The 23,955-nt window shown below is 39.5% G+C and overlaps 1 protein-coding gene across 1 annotated transcript; it reads right to left on the bottom strand.

Annotated features, from left to right (window-relative positions):
- Positions 1–1,369: 1,369 nt before the first annotated feature.
- Positions 1,370–21,991, bottom strand: SLC16A12 (solute carrier family 16 member 12; the record flags this gene model as incomplete). Its single annotated transcript, XM_080688060.1, is given in 7 exon segments — positions 1,370–4,492; positions 7,706–7,965; positions 10,399–10,978; positions 13,058–13,201; positions 15,907–16,010; positions 21,788–21,930; positions 21,932–21,991. Coding segments are annotated over 7 exon segments (1,554 nt in total). The 3' UTR covers positions 1,370–4,229.
- Positions 21,992–23,955: the final 1,964 nt, after the last annotated feature.

Below are 23,955 nucleotides of genomic sequence, written 5' to 3'. Positions count from 1 at the left end.
CATAAACAACATGGTGGCAGATTCTGAGGAGGTGCTTAATAAGTAGTTATTATCGTCTCTCACCCACTCTTAAAAATGCTTGGCAGCATGCTGATGTTATCACCTCACACCTGTCAGAATGGCTATTATTAAAGTCAATGAGCGTTGGTGAGGATGGGGAGAAATGCCCTATTAGTAATGCCCTATTATTTAGAGGCCAGCATAGGACTGAGCAAAAGACTCTAGTCAGGGACTTCTGCTCCAAGCCAAACCCTAGCCTAAAGTTCTTGTGTGATGTAAAAATAGCTTGGGTGGTGCCTATACCTGTAACACCATCTTTTCATGCATGAGGCATGCGCGCTCCATCTTTTCCCAATGTTCAAGCCTCCAGTGTGAGCAGCATCCTGCTCCCAGCCCTGGCACTCTATTGAATTAAGCCTGTCTGTCTGGGCTGAACACAGTTGTATCATTTTTTACAGTCAGGCCTCAGTCAGGTAGCAGCTTTGGCAATAGGTATAAAAATCCATTGTTTGGTAGAGGTTTTTTAAAAAAAACAAAACCCTCAAACTTTGAAGTATGAGGAGAAAAACTCAGATATCTGCCTTGAATTCACTCTATTTCATTTCAATAATAATTTCAGAATTACATCTATTGAAACCAGGAAGGTGAGAGTCAAGTTGACATTACCATCTTCATCGTCACTGGGCAATGGTGCAGGCACTTCAGAAAGAACTCAACTCCTGATTGTGAAAGCTGACTTTGGTAATGTGGAAGGCAGAACTCCCTTTTGTGACACAGTGTGCTCCCCAACTGTCTCCCTACTCCCCCCACACAAATGTTCCCAAAGAGAAACCTGGATCAAAGACACCAATTAAATCACGTAGCCTGGAAGAAGTGGTCTTGATGGAACCAGACTCTTGGGAAAACTCTTGGAAATTTTCAACCTAGAATCTTCCCATCTATACTAATTGGAAGATTCAAGTATAATCCAAAGGATTTTATCTGCCCAAGGAACGGCCTGTTTCCAAAGGGCTTCTTAAATCCACATAAGAAAATGATCAGAGTGGGCAGGAGAGAAGGAGGCAGCCTCCAGCATCAGCTTCCTAGTTTTGCAGGATTTCACGAGGTACTGGACCTGATGCCTCAGTTTCCACACCTATAGAATGGCAATAATTTAGGCTCTTGTGGGGATTAAATAAGACAATGTATAGGAAGTGCTTAGCACAGTAGCTAATACATTGGAAGTACTCATAAATGGTTTGGGGTTTTGTAAAATATTTGATTGCTACCACATCTTTTATACCAGTTAAATCTTAGTGTGACTTAGACAGGCCCACGCACCATCCCATCCAAACTCCTTGTGTAGCGGAAAAATGTTTTTCCACACATGACTATAAACTCATTTTATTAAGCTTTTGAAATAAGAAAATATTAGCATAAATTTCTGATTAGAGACATCACAATTTGAAAAAGTATTGACATCACTTAATTTTTTTGTGTTTTCCTACTCAGTCAATTTCAGAGTATAGCTTGCAGTGACATAAAAAAATATTTAAGATCTGGCATCATCTCACCACAATTTTGTCCTTCATTCCACAAAACACATCATTTCCATGAATCCCTCCATTTGAAATAAACAATTGTATGTAGATGATAATGATAGTCTCTAAGATCTACATTTCCCTACTGGTTCTCTAAAAATGCTGCCTTCGCCCCAAAGGAAAATAAAATTGAAATTTATGCATGTAAAGTCAAAATATTTCAAATATATTATACAAATTTTTAAAAGCTCTGATCTCTATGCTCATTTTTCATGAATATTTATAATACTTTAGAGAAATTATATTTCAGGATCAGAGAAATAAAATTTTATGATCACTTCTAGGAAATATATATATATATAAAATAATATTAATAACTGTTTACATTTCTAAAAAACTTTAGACTTGAAGATTCAAGAAATGACATTTAGTGTAAAGTGCTATTCTAACCACATGTAACTTCATTTTTAACTTTGACTTTTTATAGATATTTTCCATACTGTTTTAAAATTACAGAGAAGAAAAAAACGATAAAGAACTTATGGACACAGACAACAGGGCAGTGACTGTGGAGGGGAGGTGGAAGAGGGTTTATGGTGATAGAAAAATAAAATAAAGGAAAAATACATTACTCAAAAAAAATAATAGGTGACAAAGTTCACAACTAAATTCTCACACTAAGTAAAAAGATAACAAGTAACATTCAAATTTCTTTGAAAAACAACTATGAAATATTACAGTTTTCTCCCATCAAATCAAGTCAGTATTTCATTCTGAAAGCAATACATTAATATGTAGTTTTATTAAATAATCCAGTTATGTGCAAAGACTTGCTGAATATGCTTAGTTCATCTAAAATCTTCCTCATTGCTGTTTTTTTTTTTCTCTCTCAGTACCTCTGGCAGGGCATTTGTGAGGCCTCTTGGAGGATGGTGGATTGAATGGCCTTCAGCATCAAAATATTTCCTTGAGGTTCAAATTGAAATGTGTTCAATAGTTAAAATCCACTTTCAATTGTATTATGTGCCCCTATTTAAAAGTGTAACATAATTTGGGGTTCAGGATTATCATCCTGTGTATTTAAAATGATTAGAGACAGGTTGGGAGCCATCTCTTCTCTCCCATGTCTTCCCTCTTCAATCTGGAGACTCAGAAATTATCCCAAACCATTGGAAAGTAGAGTACTTGGGAATTAGTAAACTATTCTAATCCAGTCAATTAAAGTTTTCTATGAATTATAAAATATCACACCACTAGCCTTCTTAAACTTCTTCCTCTCCCCTGTTCAAAGTTATAATTTACGAGAGTGCTATGATGCTGAAGTTAATCCCTGACACATTCTCATTCAGCTAAAAATGTCCACTAAGTTTCTAATGAGTATCCATGAGGAGATAAAAAGTAGTGGACAATTGAGCAGGAAGTAACACAGAGAGAAAGGAATCTCACCTTCAGAATATCTCTAGAATAATATTTTTCAGGCAAAACTCCCAAATCCTGTTTTGGGCAATGATGAACCTAAATGTCCAATCTGAAAAGAAAACTCTCACCAGAGACCTGCTGATTCAAAAGTTCAATTCTTGGCCAGTTGGAATACTGCCAATATTTTTCCATTCCTAACAGGAATGTGTCTGCAATTCATAAACAAGAGCTTTTTTCCCCAAGGAGAAAAAAAACACACACCAAGTGTTGGTGTTAACATTAAAGGTAGAAATTGTCCTTGCAACTTGGTTGTTTTGCTAAATTAAAATAAGTATAGTATGTGATAGTAACGAAGGTGAGAGTCTGGGACACAGTTTTGGGAAAAAACCTTTTAGTTTCCAGTGCACTATTGAAATAGAAGATCTTACCAGCCACCTTTAAGATAATTTCCAACCACGGCATTCTCTGATTCTTTGGATTCTCAAAGTGGTGCCCACCGTTGCCTAAGCCTGGGATAGGGGCTTAATCACAAGGAACAACAACAGCCTGTAATTATTGGAATCGAGAGTCTAGGTCAGTGGTTGGCAAACTCATTAGTCAACAGAGTGGCAAACTGCGGCTCGCGAGCCGCATGTGGCTCACGAGCCGCAGTTTGCCGACCACTGGCCTAAGGCAAGGGCTAGCTGAAGGAGTAAGAAGGGTGGAGGCGGGAGACAGTCACTTTCATTCTGTATCAATCATTGTCTTGAAGAATCTAGAATATTTGTTAACAATCCTGTTTAAAACGCTAATGAGAAGCTCCATTATGAAAAAGGTTTGGCACCTTCACCTTCCACTACCATACCTAAGCTGATGCCTTCCTTCACACAGTATAAAGTAGACAAACCTACATGTCAATGCTTCTCTTCGCCTTCTAACTGAAGAAGGAAGGTGGAGGGCCAGAGAGTTTGAGACAAAGCTACTGTCCAGTGTCATCTTTGTTCATGCCCTGAAATTATCCCTAATTACAGCTAATTATATCAGCTATGTTCTAGCATTCTCTATGGAGTGATGCTCACTGCCTGAAAGATGTGAGTTCCATTGTGAGTGCAAATCCCAAATGAGGAAACTCTGAGCCAGTCCAGCTTGCTTTGTTACTTGCTATTTCCCCTATAAATATGTTAACAAAACAACAATAATTATTTCCTTGGAAGGCAATGCTTCTGACAAAATAAAATGCTTTAGAAACGTGTACAATCCAGGGGTCCCACCTCTCTTAGCCCTGCAGATTCCCAAGCTCAAGGCCATTGGTCATGTGGGGTTGTAACCAGGCACAGCAATAGCCACAGATTCCCGGTCTTTCTGATCTAATTCACTTGCTACAGAATAAGCCACCGATCCGTTGGTCCATAGTTGCAGTTTGGCATCAGATTCTTTGGCAAGGATCCGCAGCTGGGTTTTTTTCATCTTCTTCACAAGTCTAGCAAAGCCAAGCAACACAGAACTAAATATCATTGAAAATCCACAGAGAAGAAATGCGGCTGTGTAGCTGCCAGTCGTGTCTACTAGCCATCCTGTAACAAGCAACAGCAAAATCATATTGTTAAGTTGAAAATTCAATTACTCTGAAATCTAATAAATTTTAAGGCTAATAACAACAGATTACTAGCACCACCATTATAACCTTGACACAAAAAGCAAACATCCTAAAAATATTGTGCAGCGGCTGAAAAATGCATTATATTTTCTAGGGAAACTTCTAAAATGGATTGTTATTATATGTAAAGTGCCTGAAAGAGTGTCATATTCTTTGTACTCACAAAATAAATATTACATATTATTATTAACCCCATGGAATATGGTAGAATGATAAAAGTAGCATCATTCAAATTATTGATGTTGGGATCGATTATCTAGGGTATTAAGAGAAAAGAATCATATAAAATGCTATTAGTATTCCCAGCACCAATATTCCATCTGTCTTCAATACAGGTGTCTGGATAAAGCAGAATCCAAATTGTCAATTGGATTCAGTCATTGTACTCCATCCAGTTTGAAAACCAGAACTTTAGATCATTTTAGAAGTTGCAAATGCAAATTTCAGAAAGCATAATTCTGTTATCACAGCTTTTTCCCCTCTTATCCCTTGTTACAACTGGTTAAACTCAACACCTATTCCAGCTCTAAATTTTGAGGAGAACCAGGGCATATGTTATGCAAAATATGGGCCACAATGATCAAAGAATCAATGGGGTAAAATTAGACTTTAGCGGGCAATTATTTTGTATTAAAAAGTTAAATTCCTCCAAACTTTACTTGTACACTAAGAAAATCTACCAGAGAAGCATACAGTGTCTCCTCGCACCCACTTCAAATCCATTAGTTAAAAAAGGCATGTAAAATTAGTCGGCATGGCCCTAACCGGTTTGGCTCAGTGGATAGATAGTTGGCCTACGGACTGAAGGGTCCCAGGTTCGATTCCGGTCAAGGGCATGTACCTTGGTTGCGGGCACATCCCCAGTAGGGAGTGTGCAGGAGGCAGCTGAGATCGATGTTTCTCTCTCATCGATGTTTCTAACTCTCTATCCCTCTCCCTTCCTCTCTGTAAAAAAATCAATAAAATATATTTTTTAAAAAATTGGTCGGCATGGCTCAGTGGTTGAACCAGGAGATCAGGATTCAATTCCCGGTCAGGGCACATGCCCGGGTTGCAGGCTTGATCCCCAGTTTGGGGCTTGCAGGAGGCAGCCAATCAATGATTCTCATCACTGATGTTTCTATCTCTCTATCTCCTATCCCTTCCTCTTTGAAATCAATAAAAATACATTTAAAAAAATAGCATGTAAAAATTGTTAATAGCCCCACAAACTTTCCTGCAATCCAAAGTACTCTCAAATATTCTAGTTATCTTGTGATGTGCTTGTGCATTCTGCACCAAACAGAAGAAACTGAGTGGAGAGTTGTCATTTTAAAGATAATTAAATAACAGAAGTATTACAATAAGGACTCATAACCTAATCCTCTAATGCTTGGCAATAAGTACAGTGTCTGATTTGCCAAATAAAGGCCCTAATTGACAAAAGGATCCAGGAATCCTAATTTCATTTCATGTCCAATGACGTTTTAACAGAATTACACTGCTCCTAAAGGTTAGCAAACAAAAATTGGCTATAAAAGGAGGAGGCAGGAACATTTGGGGGGCAGTTTTCATACAGGAAACACTAAACATATAGTCCAATATCATAGAGTTTAAACTGACCAGGAGTTTTCATTGCAGCCATCAAGCAGCCATAGTTTCCTCTCGTTTGCTGCTTTTAAGCACTTGCTGGGGTTTGAAAATAACCCTAAACACTCTACTCACAACAGCAGCTAAAGCAGAAATCCTGCCTTCTTTTAAAAATTCCCCTATTTGCTTCTAGGCAAATGTTTGGCTCATTTCTTTTTGCCTATCTTCAGAGACCTTCATTCTCTTGGTTTTAATTTAGGCAGGTAATAATCTGGACCAGTTCGTCTCAATCAAGTGAGATGAAGAGTCATAAGAAAGCTGGCTGAGAATTTAGATTCCTGGCACTCACCCCCAAAGATTCAGATCACAGAGGGATGGTCAAGAAATCTGCATTTTTAACAAAGGCATCAGAGGATTCTAATGTAGGTGGTCCTAGGACCTCAATCTAAGAGAAATTGGTCTTGACCACATACTCTAGGAAGGAGGGACATTTTCTGACGCATTTGCTGCTATAGCAACAGCACCAAGCACAAGGCTGGTGTCCACATGCAATAAGTATTTATTGAATTCAGTATTTCATCATGCTTTAAATTTCTTTAGCATTTTAAAGTTTGCAAAACATTCTAGATACTTTATCTGATGAATCCCAAATCTGTATGTCAATTGTATCCTCCCTCTAAAACTCAGATTTCATCCTTAAAAGTTCTATTGGTCATTTTACTGGGTATTTCATATATCTCAATATGTCTAAACATTAAATTCATTATTGTTTTCTGGCAAAGCCACTTTCTCCAACTTCCTTATTACTTTTAACCATGCCATTGTTTTCTAAGTGATTTTGGGCGATCTCTCCTTCACCCTCATATGCTTAATTTAGTTGATTTGGGGTTTTTTTCTTCTTGGCTTTTTGTTGTTTTTTTTTTTAACAAAACTTCCTCCTTCTCCCAGAGCTTATTTTTATTCTGCTGTATCAGCCATAGTTTAGGCCTTTATCAGTTTGCTCCTGAACTATTAGAATGGAATCCAAACTGCTTCTCCCCTAAATGACCAGATCAATTGCTAGATCACATTTTCTAAAATATACTCTTTACTATTATACCCCTTTGCACAAAAACTGTAATACTATCCATAGTCTCTAAAGAATATAGGGCTCCTTCAGCTGGCACTCAAGACACTTTACTATGACTTATCATTTCAGCCTCACTACCCATCTCCTATTAGAACCCTGTTCTCCCACCAGACTGCCCTCTGAATGTGCCCAACCTAATGTATAAGTCTGAACGGCTACTCCATTCCATTGCTCTCATCATTAACATGGAATGGAACCAAGACCCTAATTTGGGACGTTGTCTTTCCAAGGAGGCTAAGGTCCCCACTTGGTTAGAAGATTATAAAACAAGGATATAGGTGAGATCATGATGTTTTGGCAGCTCTTACATACCTCTCTCTTTCACTCTTCCCCAACTTACTTCCAACCCTCATTTTCTGTGTTTGAGTTCACTGTTTTCACATCAACACAACAAAGAGAAGAGGTGTTTGGGGGTTCTCTCTAGAAACTTACCTGAAATGGGTGGGCTCACCAAGTATGGCACTGCATGAAGAAAGTACACCACACCGAGTGCTGATGACAAAGAGGTGGTCCCCACTATTTCTGCAGTCACTACTGGGATCAAGGTCACATAGGCACCATCAAAGTAGCCAAAAGTACAAGAAAAAGGCACGAGCAGTGGGAGACTTTGAAGCATTGGTAGGCAGAGATAGCAGAGCCCATCTAGTCCCACGGCAAAGAGGTAGCAAACATACTGGTAATTCTTCAGACACCTGTGGATTTGAAGAATAAGAATGAGTGCATATGCACAGGTTCTATCAAAGAGCTTCAGAACCAGGCCAGACAGCAGTAAGCATGGCAGTTACTTATAGAGATGGCTTCCCCATTGTGTGTTATCTATGCTGTCTTCCTTTTTTAAAAATCTTATTTTTCAATTACAGTTGATATTCAATATTATTTTATTAGTTTGGGGCATATTCCTATTTTTCTTCTGACATATGCAAACGTAAGAATTTACCTCTCTAGGGAGCATGGTGTGGTAGAATATAATATATGCTCTAATTAGAAAGAAGTTTGAATCCCGTCCTGTCACCTACTAAATGCATAACTCTAACCTCAATTTCTTTAGCTATAAAAAGGGAAAGTTATCTCATAGGATTACTCTAAGGATAGCCATAAAATAACTTGTAGGGTTTCAAGATACTAATATATTCTAGCAGTCTACCATATTAGATGCTTTCAGATATGTTACTCATGGCCAGTGGTCGGCAAACTGCGGCTCGTGAGCCACATGAGGCTCGCGAGCCACGGTTTGACACTCTGTTGACTAATGAGTTTGCCGACCACTGCTCATGGCTATCTGCCACACATACACTGAGTGGTCAGATTATTATGATCTTTGAATGCATAATAATCTGGCCACTCAGTGTGTGTGTATGTGTGTGTGTGTGTGTGTGTGTGTGTGTGTGTGTGTGTGTGTGTGTATTAGGGGCCCGGTGCATGAATTTGTGCATGGGTGGGGTCCAGCCAGCCTGGCCAGGGGGAGGGGACATGGGCAGTTGGCTGGCCTGCCTGCTGGTGGAACTCCTGGTAGAGGGGACAATTTGCATATTAGCCTTTTATTATATAGGATATACACTGAGTGGCCAGATTATTAAGTGTTCAGAGATCATAATAATCTGGCCACTCAGTGTATATGCTCAAAAAATAATCCAAGTGGTTACACAAAAGAGAAAACCATAATATGAAGACATTAAAATGATTTGCCAGAGACTACGAAGGTCTTGTACTAGGACTAAGTCTTATTTCAAGACCGCCTCAGTGGAGGTAATATTTTCTCTCTGTAGCTCCAAACCCATCCATGATACCAATTATTTCAAACACTATTGATAATATCACACCAGCAGTTTATGTTTTACAAATGTTTTTCCACCCATAGTCTCATTTGAGCCTCCAAAATGCTGTGAGGTTTACAGGCAAATATTGCACCGGCCCGTTTTACAGATGAAGACCTTGCGGACCTGGGGGTTAGGTGATTCTCCCTAGGTCCCAATGATAACAAGGGGCAGAGCCAGCACAAGAATTGAGGTGTGGTGCATCTCAGACAAGAGACCCCTCTGTCAGACCTATGTCAGGCTGCTTCTTGTTGCGTTATTTGATTATAAAGACAGGTACTCCTTGCTCACCCCCTCTACCTTAACCATTAAAAATGTGGAATTAATCCTAAATATTACATTCATTACACTGCAGAATGGCAGTTGGATCCTGATTAATTACCAAAGACATAATGTGTGAGAAGCCACAGGATGATAGCTCTCCGAGGTCATAGCTCCTGTGTGAAGAGTCCATCATTTAGGAGAATATGAGCAGCTTGCTGGCTTCAATCCAAACTGATAAAGCATTAGCTGAAAAAACTACTCAGTAGATTTCTTATAACTTTGGTTTCTAAGCCTACAATCATAATGTAAGTATTTGCTATCTGCACTGTCAAACATAAATATGTGGCCTCAGATAAGGTGCATCTGGTCCTCCTTCCTAGCCTGGATTCTTTTGCTCCTCTCTCCACGGCCACCGAGTCTCTAGAGTGGTTCAAAGGAAACTAAAATCACGACACCCAGCCATAAGTTGTCTTACCTGTGGACTGACTTGACTTAGGATGGAATTAAATCTATCACCAGAACTTATAGTTGCCCTAGTGTTCAGCAATTTCGAAATACCCACCATCCTAAACCATCTAGAACAAGGGTGGCAAACTGTGGCCAAATCCAGCTCACCACCTGCTTTTTCACTATCCATGAACTAAGAATGGTTTTCCCATTTTTGAATAGTTGGAGAAAAAAAATCTAAAGAACAATAAATTGTGACATATTAAAATTATATGAAAAATTCAAAAGGCAGTGTCCATAAATGAAGACTTACTGAAACATAGCCACTTCCATTTGTTCATGTATTGTCTATGGGTGCTTTGGGGCTACAACAGCAGAGTTGGGTAGTTGTGATCATTATGACCCACAAAGCCAAACATGTTTATTATCTGTCCCTTCACAGAAAAAGTTTGCCAACCTCTGACTAGAAGACCCTTCAGACATTGCCTTCAGACACTGAAAACTTGTTAACATTAGGTATCCTACAGGGAAAGGAGATGAGGGAAAATCACAACCTGAAGTCCCCTGGTGGGGAACCAATTGTGCTTTCATGAATTTTACCTTCTGTCGGTTAGCCATCCAAATGTGACATTGCCAACGATGTCAATCACCCCAAGTATGGACATAAGGAAAGCAGCTTGCTGGTGACTCACTCCAACACTCAAAGCATAAGGCACCAAGTACACAAAGAGAGGGCTGCAGCCGTAAGCCATAAACAGAACAGAGATGGCTAATACAACAAAGTCTGACATCAGTAAGAAACTGTACTCCTGCTGCAAAGAGCAACAGAGGCAGGTCTGCACCCATTCTTTAGTCCAAGTTGAACAAGGAGACGCTCGCTTAAAGTCTTGTTTCTGAGTTCTGCAGACATGGTTCGGCTCTCGACTTGTTTGATACTCTTTAAGAGTAATTGGCCGCATCAAGGCACCGCAAACACAAAGATTCAAAACGAAGCCCCCAAGAATGAGTAGTGCTCCCCGCCAGGAAAACTGTTCAATAAGGAGCTGGACCACAGGTGCCAGGATGAAGGTTCCAATGCCACTTCCCGACATGGCGATCCCATATGCAAGGGCTTTCCGTCTGCTGAAATACTTGCCAACCATGGCAATAGCTGGAGAGTAACTGAGTGCAAATCCAAGACCTGGGGATAAAGAGAAGTCTGTGAGTGCACCAAGAATAGCCAATGAAAGAAAATACCTCAGAATGAAGTTATTTGCACTAAAGAGAATCTGACCTTCTGTTACCCTTTCAAAACACCAAGCTAAAAAGGAGTCTCTCTCCCTTCACCAGTCATCCACAATTTGGAAAGTATAGTATGTATATGACTTTCTTCTTGGGAAGAAAAACCTTAAGGAAATATGACTTCTTTAAAATATGAAATGAGCCCTAGCCAGTTTGGCTCAGTGGATAGAGCATTGGCCTGTGGACCAAAGGGTTCTGGGTTCGATTCTAGTCAAGGACACATACTTTGGTTGCAGGCTTCTCCCCAGCCCAGGCCCTGGTCAGGGCGTGTGCAGGAGGCAACCAATCAATGTGTTTCTCTCACATTGATGTTTCTCTCTGTCTTTTCCTCTCTCTTCCTTCCAGTCTCTTTAAAAGATCAATGAAAAAATATCCTCGAGTGAGGATTAACAAAAACAAACAAAACAACAACAAAAATGAAGAACTTAAAAACTATTATATAAACTGAATTTCGCTCACCTGGCGTGGCTCAGTGGTTGAATGTCAACCTATGAACCAGGAGGTCACGGTTCGACTCCCAGTCAGGGCACATGCCCAGGTTGCCGGCTCAATCCCCAGTGTGGGGCATGCAGGAGGTAGCCGATCAGTGATTCTCTCTCATCATTGATGTTTCTCTCTCTCTCCCTCTCCTTCCTCTCTGAAACCAATAAAATATATATATATATATATTAAACTAAATTTCAATTAACTAAAAAAATCAGGATAATGCTGACCTAAGAAACGTATTCTCCTCAACACCTCCTTTTAATTTAAATTATCCAGAAAACTGACTCAAATAGTCACTGCATATGCAGACACAAGTCTGATAGTCTGGAATACTCTGGAATTTGGGAGTAAGTAGTACTTATGTCCCCACGGAAGTTCCAGAGTAATTTCACTTCATTGGAAAACATTGTGCCAATTTTAGACATGAACATCACATGGACACACACAGTAACCTGAAAATATCCCTTGAGATCAGCAGAAAGCCTCTTAAAGATTTTCAGGGTCTATTCCTTTCAAACCGAGAAAATCTGAAGGGCTTTAAACCTGTAATTCTTGGCATCTAATGTCAAAGAAGGAAAAGGAGAAGTCCTGCTCCTGTTCCTATCTGCAGTGCAGGGTGACCAGTGATCCCAACTGGCTCTGAGGGGTGTCCCAGATGTGAGACTCAGTGCTAAGACCAGGACAGTCCTGGGAAGCTGGAATGACTGGACACCCTAACAGCCAGGCCCTTTGAGTTACATAGGACAGATCCCTTTTTGAGGTCACAGAGCTAGATTTATAGCCTCTCTAGGAGTTACATCATTTATTGCCCTGATCATGCTACCCCCTGTGGCACAGTGCCTGGACATGAGTCAGTGCTACTTCCCACACCACTCTGAGTGATGAGGCAAACTGCTACCCAGTCCTACCAACCAACCCCACCTTGACCCTACTCAGTCTCCTTATGGAATACATATGTTGCTTCTCTATGAGTTTCATTATGATTCCCTAAAGTGTACTTCCATAATGTGGAGAGAAAACGTGAAGTATGAGACTATTCTCAACAGGGGCTTTCTTTTTTAAATTGGAAACCCCCATTTATTGGACAATCATATTCACTTTAAAGCAGGGGTGACTTGAATCAACTGCAGATAGTATTTTAATGTCTTGCCAAAGATGTTGGGAGAATGATCACTGCTGGAAATGTATGTTGCCCTGGCTAATAGCTCATGGCTTCTTAGTACAGAATTTCAGCCATGCACCTCTGCCAAAGGGAAAGCCAGCAGTTACTTTTATCATGTGGCTGAATTAAAGTGGTGGTACATTTTCATTACAGTCATACAATAAATTGCACTTCCAGCTCTTTTGTTTTACTGCTAGGTAGATAGACATAGGCTAGATCAGCTAAATTATGCATCTAACAAAGTGAATAATTTATGAATCATTGCTCTGTTGATGTGGTTGACAACCCCTGAATGGGGTGGGGTGAGACAAGTGGTACAGTTGTCCTTACCTGTAAGAACTCCCAGAGTGAGGTAGAGATGCTTCAGACTGGTGGCAAAGGAGCCCAGGATGAGACCAGTAGATGCAAGCAAGCCACCCAGCATGATTCCCACTTGACAGGATAAATGGTTACTGACAAAACTCCCAAGTGGAGCTTTAAAAACAAAAATAAATAGGGTCAACAGAAAGGTCTTGAGGGCACAGTGAAAAGGCTGGGGTGTTGCATTAGCAGAGTAGAGAACGACCGACCTTTAAAGCATCAAGCGTCCCTCCCCGATCCCCCCAACCCTGCATACTCATTCTACAGATTTGGAAACTGAGGAGAACCTGACTTGCCCATAGTCACGCAGTGTTACGCAGGACAAGGCCAGGGAGAGAGATGATAGACAAATGTCACAATCTGGCACTGTATTCAGGCTTTAGAAAATCGTATGGATGAGAAATTGACACTCAGAAAAATCTAAGAAAATGCTCACACCCATGGTGACATTTTGGTTGACCTCACTCTATTTGTGGTTTAACAATGCATCAACATTGTGCCAATTTCTAGGTTTATAAAATGTTAATTAAAGCTGGGAAAGGTCAATGAGAAATTGCATGCCCAAGATCACCAAGAAGTATAGCTCAGAGCACCTGATACCAAGTTCAGGGTTATATCACTATTCCTCTGGCTTCTGATGGCAGGGAGGATGGGTAAGGAACGCATGTGAATTTCTTTCTAAGGAACAATTCATGCTGACACCAGTACTTCTAGTAACAAGATCAGAAGAGCTAGTTCTCTGAGTATCAGTGGGGTATAATTTTTGTATTAATCAGGTTGAAATTTAGGCCTGATTCAAATGTACATGATAGAATCAGCCATCAGCCCGATTGATGTCTGCTATCCAGTTATAACAGTGGCTGGCTGTATATAGAATCTCTGGAGAACAGGAATGAGCAAATCTCCTAAAAGTATGTCTAATTTTCCAGACAGCTGCTGCTATGGTTATTGGAAAAGTGACAACATTTTAACCAAATTCAATGAAAAATGTTAACTTCTCTGTTTATTATAGGGCAGTTATGTCCCCAATGAGTGTCTTAGATGAGATTCTGCAGCCTCTTGTTCATACTCTGTACTCAACCAACGTTGCCAGGTAAGCAATTGGGTACAACAGGCCTTGAGTCCTTGTGTGGAATTTCAATATGCTGCATATTTAAGGTCATGCTAACATGACCCTACTTTGGCTCAATGTCTCACATGGTCATTGTGACCATATTGGTCACTGAAGTTCATTTATTTCTCTTTTGGGGATTATGAATAGTCTCCAAAAGATAACAGTGAGGGAAATGAGTCACCTGTATCCTTTGAGAAAGACAAACAATGCTCTCTTGACTTGCTTATACAAACGCTGTGACTAATGTGACCCTGAAGACCCAGTGATTGTCTCACTGGTAAATAAATAAATAAATAAATAAATAAATAAATAAATAAATAAAATATACACACAAGATAGAAAACCCAGAGATATTATTTTTTTTATCCCTTAAGACTTTCCAGTGTTATCAGTAGAAAGAGTCAATTTAGCCTTCTCCTGAAACCTGCCTTTCAGGTTTGCTCTCAAATTCCTTCCAACCAAGGAAATACATGTCAGAATAATTCAATTGATTCCTGAGTATGTCCATTAGAAAAATAAATATGAACTAGTACCTAGAATGGAATCAGATGACATCATTTATAAGTTACTAAATAATATAATATTTCCCATCACCACAAAGACATGGCCTGGAAAGAGCAGTTTTCTAAAATACTCAGGATTCATCTCAATAAAAGGATTAAATGGGTCTAGCCTGCAAATAGGTCATATCAATTTGACTCAATCTCAGAAACTTTCTAAGCCACTAATTGAACAACTTTGGTTTGAATTAAAAAAACAAACAAACACAAAAAAACTCAAAGTTAGCTTTCCTTTACTAAATATATGGAGTGAGCGGTTCCATTTATTTTGAGAGCACTCTATTTACCCTATATATTGAATGAAATGACAGCTATGGTGAATGTATTTATCTCAGGATTAGCACCATTCTATCCTTCCCTATTCCTTCTCTTAAGAATGAAGATTGCCAAAACCGGTTTGGCTCAGTGGATAGAGCGTCGGCCTGCGGACTGAAAGGTCCCGGGTTCGATTCCGGTCAAGGGCATGTACCTTGGTTGCGGGCACATCCTCAGTGGGAGGTGTGCAGGAGGCAGCTGATCGATGTTTCTCTCTCATCGATGTTTCTAGCTCTCTATCCCTCTCCTTTCCTCTCTGTGAAATATCAATAAAATATATTTTAAAAAAAAGAATGAAGATTTATGCATGAAAAGTGATGAAATCTATGAGACAAAGTTTGAAATCTCTGAGGAGGAAATGGAATGAAAATAAGACTTGAGAAACAATGCACATATTGTTTGCACTCATTTAAGGGGATCCTATAGAAATGGCTCACGGTGCTATCCAAGGACTTACATGACTGGAGAATAAAGGGATCACAGCATTTGGAAGAAAGAAGCCACGCATACACTGTATGGTTAGCTACTTCCAAAATCAGGATTAAGTCCTATGATGCACAGTCTTCTTCATATAGAAGAACCAAATGGTATGTGTCCTCCTAAGTTATTAACTACCTGTTCCATCTGACATCAGCCAAGACCATTAATTCCAAGAGCATGTCTGGTTGGGTTTGGCTGAAGGTAGGATCGACCTTCTCTTTTCATCTTAGCCATTTTTTACCATAGTCTTTCTACTAAGAAAAATTGGTAATCAAAGGCAATAGAAGGTCATTATCATGTACAATTTGACAGTAGCTAGTAGCTGTCTATCCCTGGTAAGTGATACTTACCACAGAGCATGGTCACACAGTCTACAATGGAATGGATCCACGCTGTTTGTGCATAATCCTGAGTGAAGTATGTCTGGAACTCCACAAAAAAAATTGAAATACATCTGAAAAATACAGTGCAAGCATGTTATACAAAGGAAGAAGAAGAAGAAGAAGAAGAAGAAGAAGAAGAAGAAGAAGAAGAAGAAGAAGAAGAAGAAGAAGAAGAAGAAGAAGAAGGAGAAGAAGAAGAAGAAGAAGAAGGAGGAGGAGGAGGAGGAACATGAATTTGAATCAGAGCTTAAAGTTTTGGTTCCATCAACTGTTCCACAGGTTTAAATTGGTTTTCAGTGGTACTCTGCTAGACCATAATAAGTAGGAAATCAGAAGTTGACCATTGGGCCATTCTAAAGGCTAAGAACAAGTGTTCATTCATTGGAGGGGCTGCTGAAGCCAAGTAGATATGAAGATCACTGCTGTAGGGAAGATCTTATGAAAAAGATGGCAGGTCAAAAACATGTACTTTTATTCATCTTAATATTTAACTTACATCTGTAACATGTAAGAGGTTGTTATATAAGTTAAAATCTTTAATAATAAAATTTTAATATGCCAATTAGACCAGACAAAGCCACAGCGGGTGGGGGCCGAAGCAGAGGTGGCTGCAGAGGTGGCCGCAGCAGTGGTGGCGAGGGCCAAGGCCCTTGCACAAATTTCATGCATCGGGCCTTTAGTTTAACAATAAATAGTTATACATCACCCAGCAATTTCATTTCTAGGTTTTCAGGGATTTTTTTTAGCCTCACTCATAAATACGTTTTTATTGATTTTAGAGGGAGAAAAAGAAACATCAATCGGTTGCCCTCCATACTGAGGATCAAACTCACAACCTGGGTTTATGCACTGATTGGGAATCAAACTGGTAACCTTTCTGTGTAAAGAACAATGCTCCAACCAACTGAATCACTCAGCCAGGGCTCATGTCTAGATTTTAACCAAAGGTAATAAACAGATGATGATGATGAAGATGATATTAGATACACATAAAAAATATTCTGGAGAACTCTTTATAATAGTCAAACATTATAACCAACCTCTTTGTCCATCAATAAGGGACTGGTTAAATAAATTTTGAAATACCAAAAAATGAAATATTGCCCTAGCTGGTTTGTCTCAGTGGTTAGAGTGTCAGCTGCAGACTGAATGGTTTCCGGTTCAATTCCAATCAAGGGCATGTACCTCAGTTGTAGGCTGGTGCAGGAAGCAACCAATCCAAGTGTCTCTCTCACATCAATATTTCTCCCTCTCTTGTTCTCCCCCTCCCTTTCACTCTCTCTAAAAATAATAATAATAATCCTATATAATAAAGATGTAATATGCAAATGGTCGTTACACCGTAAAGCATAACGACCTACCGCATAATGACCGGATCACAGATCAGCAGGAGGGTGGGGCAGTGAGCTACAAGTGGGTGGTGGAGAGCTACAGGAGGGGGCAGGGCAGCAAGCTATAAGAGGGAGCGGGGCAGAGAGAGCTACTGGAGGGAGGCAGCAAGCTACTGGCGAGCTACTGGCACACAGATTCCACACGGATTCATGCACAAGGCTACTAGTAATAATAAAAAAATATTATTAAGGATTAAAAATGATGGTTTAATCTGTTTTGATTTGGAAATAAATTCACAATATAATGTTAAATTAAAAAGCAATTTACAAAATAGTTTGTATAGTAAGGGCTTATTTTTATAAACACATATTATGTAAATAAAAAAAGAAACCTGAAAACATATAAACTAAAAACTACCCAGTCATTATATGTAAATTGTGAGATAATAAATTATTTCATTTTTAATTTTATTCTGCCTTTTGAATTATTTTACAATGAACATGCTTTCTTATATAATCAAAAACATATGGGTATACACACACAAAGGTGCAGGGAGGCATATAGAGACAGAGATGGAGATGAAGACAAAGAGACAAAGAAATTTTTATGTTGAAAATGGTTAATTACAAGAACTCTGAATAGCCAAAGAATCTTGAGAAAGAAAAACAAAACAGAAAGTATCACACTTCCTGATTTCAAGCTATACTATAAAGCTATAATCATCAAAACAGTATGGTGCTGGCATAAAAATGGACAAATAGATCAATAGAACAGAATTGAGAGCCCAGAAATAAACCTAAGCATATATAGTCAAATAATAATTGACAAGGGAGCCAAGAATACTCAATGGAGAAAAGATAGTCTCTTCAGTGCTGGGATAATTGGCTATTCACATGTATAAGAATGAAAAAAGAAAAGAAAATGAACCCATATCATTCACAAAAAAATTTAACTTGAAATGAATTAGAGACTTAAATGTAAAACCTGAAATCATGAAACTCCTAGCAGAAAACATAGGGATAAAGCTCCTTGACATAAGTCTTGGTAATGATTCTTTTTTTATATGGCACCTAAAGCACAAACATCAAAATAAAAATCAAACAAGAGGGACTATATCAAACTAAAAAGCTCTGCACAGCAAAAGAAGCCATCAATGAAGTGAAAAGACAACTCATGAAACGGGGAAAAGTATTTGCAAATCATCTATCTGATAAAGGATTAACATCAAAACATAAATCATTCAACTCAATAGTAAAAAAACAAATAACCCAATTTCAAAATGGGCAAAGGACTTAAGTAGACATTTCACCAAAGAAGATATGCAAAAGGTGAACAGGTACATGAAAACATGCTCAACATCACTAGTCATTAGGGAAATGCAAATTAAAACCACAATGAGATATCACTCACACAGTTAAAATGGCCATCATCAAAATACAAGCGATAAAAAAATGCTGGAGAAAAAGGAACCCTTGTGCACTGTTGGTGGAATTATAAACTGATACAGCTGCTATGGAAAATAGTATGGAGGATCCTCACAATATTAAAAACAGAACTACCATGTGATCCAGCTATTCCACTGCTGGGAATATATCCAAAGTAAATAAAAACACTGGCTTGAAGAGTTATCTGCAATCCCACATTCAGAGCAGCATTATTTACAATAGCCAAGACATGCAACCAACCTAAGTGTCCATCAACAGATGAATGGATACAAATAAATAAATAAATAAATGAATGAATAAATAAATAAATAAATAAATAAATAAATAAATAAATGTAATGGAATATTATTCAGCCATAAAAGAATTAAGAAATCCTATCATTCATGACAACATGGATGGACCTTAAAGGCATATGCTAGGTGAAACAAGTCAGAAAGAGAAAGACAAATATTGTATGATCTCACTTATATGTGGAATCTTAAAAACAAACAAACAAAAACCAAGCTAATATAGATACAGAGGCAGTAAAGCATCCAACAGACTGTCAAATTACAGCAGGAAGGCTGGGGAGTGTTGGGGAGAGGGGGAAAGAGATCAGCCGAAGGACTTGTATGCATGCATATAAGCACAACCAATGGACACAAGACACTGGGGGGGTGGGATGAGGGCATGCAACTGCTGGTAGGGGAGGCTGGGGGAAGGTCAATGGGGAAAAAAAAGGAGATATATGTACTACTATATGTAATACTTTAAACAATAAAAAAACAAACCAAGCTAATAGAAAAAGGGATTAGCCTTGTAGTTACCAGAGGTGGAAAGTGGGAGAAGGGGTAGGTGGAGGATGTGGTTAAAAGGTACAACTTCCACTTATACGGTAAATAAGTACTAGGGATATAATGTACAACATGATCACTATAGCTAACACTGCTGAATGATATAGGGAAGTTGCTAAAAACATAATCCTAAGAATTCTCATCACAAGGAGAAAATCTAATTTTCCTCTTTTTCCTTTTTTTAATTGTATCTCTATGAGAAGTGGGTGCTAGCTGAAACTGTTGTCATCATTTCACAATATATGGAAATAAAACCATCATGCTGTATGCCTTAAACTTATACAGTGATGTACGTCAATTACTTCTCAGTAAAACTAGGAGGAAAAGAAAAATTTAATAGCCCGACAGGCACTGATTCTCTGAACTGACAAATCACCCTGCAGGCTTCCTTGTCCATCTCCAGTTCTCTGGGCTGCTTCCTGGTTCATGACATTTAGATTCCGATTTGGCTGCGTCTTCACACTTTTCTCCTTCTAAGCTTATTCTGCTCAGGTATCCTCTCCTCAGCCTCTCCCAGGAACCTCGGATAGCAGGCCTTTGCTGCCAGCCACAATCCTCTCTCCTGGTTTCAGCAGCCTTCTTATGAAGCACTGAGCTCACTTCCAGAACTTTCCCATCATAGAATGATGCGAGCTTCCACACGTAAGAGCCAAAATGAAAGAGATGCCTTTTAACTCTATGACCTCCTCACACCCAAAACACAAGATCCATAATACAGGTGGAAGCAATATCAAACTCAACACCAATTGTGTAATTTTAAGCAAATCTAAAGTGTATTACGACACATAATTAATCAGCCTTTATTGTGGCAAAAACCAACATCCTGCTTCTTTCCTGCATTATGTGTTTGTTATGAAGATAACATCAATGCTTTTATTAATGACTAGAGGCCCAGTGCACGAGATTTGTGCACTGGTGGCGGGGGTACGGGCGTCCCTCAGCTTGGCCTGCTCCCTCTCGCAGTCTGCAACCCCTTAGGGGATGTCTACCTGCCGGCTTAGACATCCCTCTTGCAGTCAGACATCCTTCTCGCAGTCCAGGGCTCTTGCAGTCCGGGACCCCTTGCTCCTTACCACCCGCCTGCAGCAGGGGCGGGAGAGGCTCCTGCCACTGGGCCAGCTTCTGGCTGAGCAGCACTCCACCTGTGGGAGTGTACTGACCACCAGGGGGCAGTTCCTGCGCTGAGTGTCTGCCCCCTGGTGGTCAGTGAGCGTCATGGCGATTGGTCGTTCCACCATTCGGTCAATTTGCATATTACACTTTTATTATACAGGATGCCATCAAATAAAGTTATCAGTGCAAACTTCTTTCTTTTGCTGCCAAGTGTGAGCTGCCTGAGGAGAGCAGAGTGCAATTTGAATGGGAGCACCTGTAGGGGAAAGAGCTGGCACCTGCAGATTTCAAGTATGTATTTGTCCCAGTGAGTCTCAGTGTGTAGACATTTAACTTAAGCACTTTCAACACTATGCCCTGGGATAAAAGAAAAAGAGAGAGAGGTGCTCACTTTAGCGGCACAAATACTAAAATTGGAACAATACAGAGAAGATTAGCATGGCCCCTGTGCAAGGATGACACGCAAATTCGTGAAGCAGTCCATATTTTTTATGCTGTCCACCTCAAACTAATACAACATAATATTGAATGTAAGCTATAATTAAAAATGAAATTTAAAAACCAACAAAGAAACTTTCTCAGAATATAAACATGTGAAAAATAAAGAGAGAGAGAAGGAGGCATGAGTAAATGAGAATGAGAGAATCCAGGTATTTATGCTGCTGCTCTCGTCTAAAACCTAGACCTCAGCCTCCACCACCAAACACCACAGCCAAATGCAATATGAAGCAAAAGAATTTAAATGAAGGTTTTAAGCTTCTAAAGGCTAAGTATCTAGTAAGTCAAGAGGTTTTCAAGGATTATTTTAGCCTTATACGTTTTTCCTTTCTGGGATGATCTGTGTATGAAGACAGATGGCTGGAATTGCCACAATATTTGGTCTAAAAATGTCCTAACACTTCAGGTTGATGTGTCAGATATTATCGAAGAGACTACAATGCAGAATTTTTTTAAGTGTCAGAAAATCACATTCCTCACCAAAAAAAAGGTATCTGAGCAACGAAAATACACACACACACACATTTTCACAATGGCAGGTTCAGAAATAGAATGAAGCAGACTTAGAACAACAACAACAACAAAAGCCAGATCATCTTAATAAATCAAGAAGAAAATGCCACTTACCTGGTTACTGCCCGGGTACAGATGGTGACGAGGAAACAGCCAGCCACAATCATCCAGCCCCAGCCTCCATCCGGAGGGGAGGTGGGCTGGGCTCTATTTACATTTGTCATGGTTTCGATTCTTTTTTTCTTCTTTTCCAAGTTACTCCAACAGCCCAGTTATGATCTTGGAAGAGTTTACTGTCCTGTGACTTCCTGTTGGCATTCAAGATTGGCACAGAATGCTACCTGGCACATGGGTTACTGTGGGCCATCTAAAACCAAAATCAGGACACATTTATAATTTACTGACATCTCCAACGGTTGATTTTTCAGTGGGCAAAGATGATTAATACTTTCATGTTACATACGATTATTTGTAACTAGGAATATTGGACTGGGGCAAAGAGCATTAGTTGTCCTTGGAGCCCATCCGCCTTCTCTTTCATAGTAGATCCTCTCAAATTTTAGCCAAACCACATGCACCCAGTTTGATGCCATTTTCCCTAGACTTTCCTGAAGGTAGGGGTGACAACGTTGTTTTAGTCTTGATGGAAGGGATTTAAGAAAAAGTAATATGTGCCACTTCTGGCTCATCAGATCGAAGACAAAGGCGCTTTCCCAGGACTTCCACAACCCCCTTTCCCATAGACTGGAACATGACGTGGAGACAAGAGAACTTCAACCACACAGACCAGGACATCGCCCTGGGCGCTGGCAGAACCACAGGACAGAAGGAGCCTGAGTCCCCAGAAGACTCTTTGGAGAAGGCTGCCTCTCCAGCTCTGGGTTTCACATACCTCCCACTGTTAGAAGAAAGATAAAATAAGCATCAGTTATATTTGAGCCTCTGTATTTCTTATCTCTTTTTTTAATTAAATATGTTTTTATTTATATTTTTGGAAAGAGAGGAAGGGAGAGGGAAAGAGAGAGAGATACATCAACGAGAGAGAAACACTGATTGGCTGCCTCCCGCACGCCCTCTGCTGGGGATCGAGCCCATAACCCGGATATGTGCTCTAATTGGGAATGGAGTCAGTGATCTCTTGGTGCATGGGACAAGGCTCAATCCACTGAACCACAATGGCCGAGCTGTTTCCTAGCTCTTTGTGTTTATGGTGTGTTTTAGATCTAGCACTATCTCTCACAATTCAACAGGAATGGCATTCAAGCTTCTACTTACACCTGCATACAAAAGAATAACTCACCCGATTAGACACAATTAGGTGTCAAGTGTCATGAAATGACAGAATCGATTATACAGGTAAAAAAGGCGAAGTTTAGAAACTTGTGTCTTGGTATAGTCCTAATCTCTTCATGGGTTTTTCCATTAAAATAACCCCCAAGGTTAGACTACTTTCCAACTTAAAACTCTAAATCCACCTACCCATAAATGTCCAGTATGAGACCAGCCTGGCTTAGTGCTTCCAGTGCTATTAAAGACTGCTGAAACAGGCAGCACTGTGCAACAGCCCTTTGAACAGTGCGATGAAATAGAATTAGAAAGTTATTCATATTCTTTGACCAATGATCTTATTTCTAAGAAGTTATCCTAGGCCAGTGGTCGGCAAACTCATTAGTCAACAGAGCCAAATATCAACAGTACAACGACTGAAATTTCTTTTGAGAGCTGAAAACCGACTTCTGCGCATGGGCCACGAAGTTTCAATTGCACTGTACGTGCGCGCCTGCACGTGGTATTTTGTGGAAGAGCCACACTCAAGGGGCCAAAGAGCCGCATGTGGCTTGCAAGAGGCAGTTTGCCAACCACTATCCTAAGAAAACAATTTAAGAGAAGCTCAACGCTATAGACCAGACAAAAAAAAGTTGTATTATGAATAATATATAAAATAGAAACAACCTAAGTGCTCAACAATTGGGAAGTGTTTAGAGAGTTATGGTGCATTAAACAAGTGGAATAGTATACAATTGTTTAAAACTATACATAAGAAGATAATATTATAATATGGAAAAATATTTATGATGCAATGGTAGAGCAAAAAAGAAGTCTCTAACATTGTATCTTGTAAGAGAAGCTATGCAAAACCATGTAAAAGTTGTATACTTGTAACTGTCACAAAGAATAGGCTGAATATGCAAAAAAGAAATATAACTAGGCTGGTATAATTATGATTCACTTTCAAAATTGTATTCAATCCCATTTTACACATAACTTTTTAAAACAGATAT

The sequence above is a fragment of the Plecotus auritus genome, assembly GCF_963455305.1.
Source record: "Plecotus auritus genome assembly, chromosome: 9".
In the NCBI taxonomy this organism is placed as follows: domain Eukaryota; kingdom Metazoa; phylum Chordata; class Mammalia; order Chiroptera; family Vespertilionidae; genus Plecotus; species Plecotus auritus.
This window is presented reverse-complemented; position numbering and strand designations above follow the sequence as displayed.